The following is a 6,791-nucleotide window of genomic DNA, read 5'->3' as shown; positions in this document are numbered from 1 at the left end:
TTCTTTGTTTGTTTTTGATTCCATTGGAATCATAAATTGCTTGTTTGGTTTGCAAATATAACTTTTATTGTTTGTTTGGAAAGTGTAAAAAGTGGTCCCTACTCAAATGATCATATTGGTTGGAATTATTTTTTATTATTTTTTCCTAACTTCAATGTCAACTTTCTCCTAAAATCATGTCTTTTTTTTATGAAACCACTTTACAAGCCACATCAGCATATGAAATCACTTTACACTATTTTCACAACTACAAACAAACAATTGAAAGTGATGAAAGCTGACATTGGGACCCACTTTTTTACACTTTCCATCCTTTTACATGGTAAAAACATACATGGATGGGTTGTGTGGCCCCCACGCTGTGCTTATTTCCGCGTTCATAGCCCACGTCCCCATGTCCGCGTTCATGGTCCACGTCCCCATGTTCACAGTATACTTCAATAACCAATATGAGATATAAATAAGTTTATATACTGCTCCTCACAAGCTCTATAGGCACATTGATTGAAAATTACCAGAGCCTGTCTATTTCCTTGAAAAAAATCCATCAAGAAATATTTGAACAATCTACTTCAGATTGCATGCATAAAGTACTCTTGAATACAACACGAGCAGCTCACATTCTCTCACAATGTTCTGGCTTACGTAATTTATATATTTCTCTGGCATCGTAAAAAATCCTAAACTAAAGCTTCGTTTCTCTTCTACGTACTTCCTACTCTACTGAAGGTTTTACAAATTTCATACAAATGGGGGGATTAACCTTAGCTAGAGCGAGCAAAGAAGACGGTAAGATCCAGAGTCCATCTCCACATATCAAACCTGAAGCAACTGCAGGTATCAGCAAACTCGCCTTCTTGCTATTAATCTTGTGCCATCCAAACACAATCAAACTCCCCACAAACATATCAATCGCAAAATTTGCCCCAACCAAAAATGGCACAGCGATGCACATTGGCAGAGGAACCCACTTCCCATATTTTACTGGAAACACGTCCCTCAGTATATTCACCACGAATGCAAAAGCGAAGAAAATATAACAGAGCTGAAGGCAATGGTGAGGGAGCGCCGAAAATCCCTCGACTCCAAGAATCGCCATGTTTCTATAAATTAATGCATAAGGAGCCTTAAAGCTCCCATCAGGATTTCCAATATCAAAAGCCTTGTAAAAGAGAAAGAAAGATAGAGGGGCAATAACACAGCCCATTGCAGTACCAATGGCTTGACTTATAAGCATTGATCGCGGTGATGTTAGTGTCAGATGTGCAGTCTTGAAATCATGCATTAGATCAGCAGAGATTGAGACCACGGATTTTATGACACCACAGCCAACCATGCCGGCGACTATTCCAGAGTCTTTTCCTGCCCAAGCGGAAATTATGAAGAGTGCTATTTTCCCATAGTTGTAAGCCATATTTATGTCGGTCAGGCCAGCGCCGTAGGCGTTGCAGAAGCCTAAAGCAGGGGCGAGGATGTAGGCAGTGACAACATAGTACCATTTAACCTCGGGGAACATAAGGGGGATGGAAATGATGGATATTGTTATAAAGAGAAGATAACCAGTGCATGCTAGCCATGTGGGTATGGTTTCTCTCATGAATGCTTCATTGCGTTGAAGATCGTCAAGTACCATACCGTTATTATCTGGTAGAGCAAGAGAGAGAATCATCGATGAGCATTTCATTTATCAAGCTAGACAACATTGGAAGATATTCTATGAGTTGTTGCCTTTAATGAAAGAGTTCAGATTCTAAGTATTAGTTAAATATCGTGTCTTCTTTATTAGGACTTTCTTTATCATATGTTTTCTTGGAGTTTTCCTTTTACAGATATTCCACGGAGTGCACAAGTATAACATTTTATCCTCAACTTCACAATCAATGTGAATAGATAAAAAAATTCTTTCTTGTATTTTCAGCTTGTATATTCAGAAAAAGGAGGACCAGAGGTAGGCGTAAGAGCATGTGGTTAGAAGCTATTAAGAAGGATACGGAAGAGAGAGTTCTCAACATAACTAAATGAAATAGTAGGATTCATATAGTAAACCCCCAAAAAATTGTGATGAAGGGATTTTCGGATGGCTCAAATTTGTAATTTCATTGTTTTTTTTGGGAAACTATTTGTTGGTCTGAAGATATTATTCCTTACCTGATTTAAGGTTTCTATTGATGAACCTCAAATGCATGTTTCTTGCTGTTATGGCAGTAATTTTGAGAAAATTGTACAAACCATCTCCCATGATCAAAGCAATGGAGAGAAAAACCTGCAATTGGAATAAAAAGAAGAATGGAGTTGCAGCACAGTTCTTGAGGAACAAGAGGGAGGATTCAAATTAGCCACTTACTTTGTAACCTTGCAGGCTTCTCATGTTGCTCTCTGAAATTGTAGAAGGATACCAATCCCCTTTCTGTTCTCTAATCAATGGCCACATTACTCCGCATGAAAGTACTGCTCCAAGAATTAGAGAGATATTCACAAGATGGGAGCAGATCATACCAGCTCCCACATATGTCAAGCTAAAATCAAAGAAAAATCTGCCAATGGAAAAGTTTTCAAGGCAAACTAAATTAGTTTGTAATAAACCAAGAAAAAATATAGGGTAAATTCCCACAAAACTACCCTTGAATTTGGCTCATTTTCAGATAACCTCCCTAAACCTTTAAAATGTCAGTTAAGCCTCATTATGTTTCAGGTGTTCCAGAAAACTCCCTAAATCTTTCCAATTTCTTGAACTACCCCACTAACGGTGTTTAACAGTGTTTGATGAAATGGTAAACAGACTAAAATACCCTTTCCAAATAAACACTATAATTGCCAGGCATTAAGGGCTAGGGTTAGAGGGGGGCTATCTCAAATTTGGGCATAGTACAGGGAGGCTACATGAAATAGACCCTAATTGTGAAAAGGGACATGAAAGGATTTTTCCATCAGCAATATTTTAGTAATTACGACAGACATGATTTTTACGTTGGCAGTCAGATGTAACAGTGTTAGTTACAGGGCTTATCTGACAAAACTTAATTGGGATCAAGTGAGATTTTTTAAATTCAGGGGTTATATCAAAATTGACCAAACTTAATGAGGCTTTTGTGAAATTTATCCCAAATGCAAAAGGCAAAGGAGATTGTGAAAGAGAAATACGTTTCTTTATAAGCCTGTAGACCAAATGTTGGAAACTGTGAGAATCCACAAGTTTGGCCTCCAGAGAAAAACCACTGAAAAAAGCTCCAAAGAAAGCTGAATACGAAGTACTTTGCGAACCCATGGACCTGTTTCCTGAGCAGAGATATGAACATTACAGATATAGTACCATATATGAATTCTGGTAGATAAGGAAGAAAATAAAGTTGAGAAATACTTGGCCATTTTGTCTCCCTTCGTAGTGTGAAACCCATTAATAAGAACAGCAGTTGCAGTGCCACTTGGATAAGTTAACTTGTAGTCTACTATCATGATCTGAAGAATTCACTGGGATTTAGGGGAAATTCTACAGAAAAATTTGTAAGATTGATATGCTTCTTACTAAATACGTTGTAAATCTATAAGCATGAATACATTCTCATGTAACTCATAAAAAATAGCAGATCCTAATTGTGAAAGCAAATGTTATCAGTAAGATAAACTTTCTACTATGCCCAACTTTGTTTCTCAACATCAATGTGTTTGTTGCTTTCTTCTAATGCCTTCTCAAGTAAAATATTTCATGTCTAGTTAAAAGCAGAGAAAATTTCTATTTGCATGTCATATAGCAACTCATCCCAAAAGGGTTGTAAATTTGACAAATAGGATAAATCAATCAGCACACTTGTCCTCCTTTTCTTTTCTGCTTTCTTTTTACCTTTTCTTTTGGTGCTAATAAACTATTAACCTCGTAAATTAGGATGATGATACAAATCTTTAAATATAATTACAATAAAATTCTATTTGCCCTGGAGAAGTTCCAATACTAATATTGAATTGAAAAGCAAAAATAAAAGAATCAAAATGTAATCAGCAGAAAGAACAAAAGCAAATACCTTTCTGAGAGGAACCAAAGCAAAAAGCCCAACAAAACTAGTAACAAAGAGGAATCCGGTCATCCAACCAACTCCAGGCTCCTTGTAACTCCCTGCAGTATTTCCTTCTGTATCTGCCCCTGCTAACTCATAAGTTTTCTTGTTCAGCCCCAATAAATAAGACCCAAATCCACCTGCATTAAAAAAAACGTATAAATCAAAACTTTTCATGTAACTTTGATCAGATTGAATCATTTCATACCTCCAATTGTGATGCTATAGCAGGCAACTGCACAAGTTTGAACTACAGTGTTCTCTTGCTTAGTAAAAGGCTTGGAAATGATCCCAGCCTTGTGAAGCAACTTAGTCCAAGATCTAAGGAGGACAAAGGCAAGGAGAGCAGCAGAGACATTGAGGGTCGGCACGAGCCCTGTAGTCAAATTGAGCTTCATCACAATCACACTGTACATTACTCCAATGAAGAGGCTCGCAACGAGACCTCGAAAGCTTATCTGACTCTTCCACGATGGAATTGCCTTCAAATCCTCCTTCAGATTCTCCGTAGCCTCTCCTTCTTCCATGTCATTGCCTCTCTCGATTTCTTGCCTGGTTTCTCTTTGCTCTTCCATTTGGATGGTCATGGCTTTTCTTGCCATTATCTGAATTAAGAAGAGTATCTCACAAACTTAAAAGGGCCATTCTTATTGAATTGAAATAGGTATATCTTTACTGGAATCGAATTTCAAAACAGAGCATCCAAGAATAAGAACATTGGGATATGATAAATTAACAAACATCACATAAGAATCTCAATTTGGTCATGAAAATTTGAACTTGTTAGGCATATGTACATCTGCATACAAACAAATTCGATTTTCCTTAGAGAAGAATTACTTACAGAATTAACCGGTTGGAAAGGGGGGAAATGACAGGAACCAAATTGGTTGGTATCTCAAAGTCACAGAATCACTTTGCACTTCAGAAGAGTATTAAAGAAGCGTTGTAGTACAAATGTTCTCAGCACCCAACTCTTATAGAAAGAAAGAAACATGGAAACATGTATATATGCAAAGCTTGATTAGCTTGGTAAAAAGAGTGGGTGAGGTTTGATTGCATGATTTGAAGAATCTAGAGAGGCGTGTGGCTTAAACACGCCTTGAAAAATATGCTTTTGAGATGACGAGTGATGGGCAAAGGGGAATTTGACTGCATTATTTGGGTGATGATTTTCTTCTTGTTTTTTTTTTTTTTTTTTTTTTTTTTTTTTAAAGAGTGGGTGAGGTTTGATTGCATGATTTGAAGAATCTAGAGAGGCGTGTGGCTTAAACACGCCTTGAAAAATATGCTTTTGAGATGACGAGTGATGGGCAAAGGGGAATTTGACTGCATTATTTTTTTTTTTTTTTTTTTTTTTTTTTTTGTGATTGAAAGGGAGTTGACAAGTGGGATGGAAGTCTATATGGATAGCTTTCATGGCTTTTTGAATGTGGGATGGTCCCATGTTTTTGAAATCTAAGGCTGCTACTGAGGAGTTCCCTTATCTTCAGATCACAAGGGAATGTATGAATCTGAACAAGGATAAAAATAATCAAGTGCACTTTAGATTAACAAATAGGTTTCTAGCTCAAAAAGAAGGGTCAAGTGGCCTCCATTTGTCACCAAAGTTTTTCTGCCAAATAATATCTTCAAAGGCAAGTAGTGATAATTGGTTGTACTACAAAACATGGTACTGCAAATATGGTTCTGCTTCAAAAATTTTAAGCGAGGTTATCTAGCAATTCAAGATGGTGGGTCCCACGTGCCAGTCCCTCAGTGGAAAAATCGGCATTTTTCAAGCAAGAAATGGAAGTTGCTTTTACAAGGAAAACATGATGTGATTCTTTATATAATAACCTTTGCTAGTTAGTATAACTGCAGTATTTGCTGCTTAAATCATCCCACTATTCCTTTTGATTACAGGAGATTTCCTGCCTTTTGGAGGAGTGAATTCTGGACGATTCTTTCACTCTCAACCAATCAACAGGTAAAAAGCAAAGATGTGCACTACTGTACTCAATCAGAGTTGAAACAAACTCTAACTTTATCCTTATTAACGCTCCTTTATACCATTTATAGCAAAAATGCCTTGGTAAGATGAAATACTATTTGGTCTTAAGTTCATAAAATATCTACATCCTGTTCTAAGAAATTCTCTTCGATATCCTGAACAAATATGTCTAATCAGACAACAATGGTTGCTACGTATAGAGATCCCTTAAATATTAGTATGATGATGTTACAATTTTCGTACGCTACCTAAAACAATCTTTATATGCTTGGTGAGATCTCTGGTCGATAAAACTAATGGCATTCCCTATGACCATGGGAAGCCCAAAGGCCTAAAAGATAACGCAGCTTGGTATAGGGCAAAAAGGTGTATAAGGTTGCAGACTGAATGCAAATGTTTTATAGACAATACAAGGCTACAACCAATCAAAGTGCATAATACGAAGAAAAATATTTATGGAGTTCATGCCTAACACTGACTAGTGGAAGGTAGAAGACAATATCGATAAGATAACTAGTTCGCTACAGAAAAACGACAAAACATTATATTATATCACTAAATGCCAGCAAAAAGATAGTTTGCCAATACAGGTAGAAAGCATCTCAATTTTATATTATTCAACTAAAGGATCTTCTTTATATTAACTTTATAGGGAAAGTGTTCTAGGTCGTCTGCATGCAATGAAGTGTTATACAGTCAGTAGAACTAGAACTAAGAAACAAGGTTTGTTTCTACTTCTTTTTTTTTTG

At 36.7% G+C, this 6,791-nt stretch overlaps 1 protein-coding gene across 1 annotated transcript in view; it reads right to left on the bottom strand.

The window, feature by feature from the left end:
• LOC109821661 (metal-nicotianamine transporter YSL3-like) overlaps positions 501-6,791 on the bottom strand; it is an 8,185-nt gene continuing 1,894 nt past the window's right edge. Inside the window, exons 2-8 of the mRNA XM_020387830.1 lie at positions 4,258-4,654; positions 4,017-4,189; positions 3,359-3,456; positions 3,142-3,276; positions 2,345-2,534; positions 2,149-2,263; positions 501-1,644 (exon numbers count right to left, since the gene is read on the bottom strand). Coding sequence (XP_020243419.1) covers positions 716-1,644; positions 2,149-2,263; positions 2,345-2,534; positions 3,142-3,276; positions 3,359-3,456; positions 4,017-4,189; positions 4,258-4,654 — 2,037 coding nt within the window. The 3' untranslated portion in view covers positions 501-715. The remainder of the gene's footprint in view (positions 1,645-2,148; positions 2,264-2,344; positions 2,535-3,141; positions 3,277-3,358; positions 3,457-4,016; positions 4,190-4,257; positions 4,655-6,791) is intronic.

This window comes from Asparagus officinalis, chromosome 1 (assembly GCF_001876935.1).
Source record: "Asparagus officinalis chromosome 1, Aspof.V1, whole genome shotgun sequence".
Classification (NCBI taxonomy): Eukaryota; Viridiplantae; Streptophyta; class Magnoliopsida; order Asparagales; family Asparagaceae; genus Asparagus; species Asparagus officinalis.
This window is presented reverse-complemented; position numbering and strand designations above follow the sequence as displayed.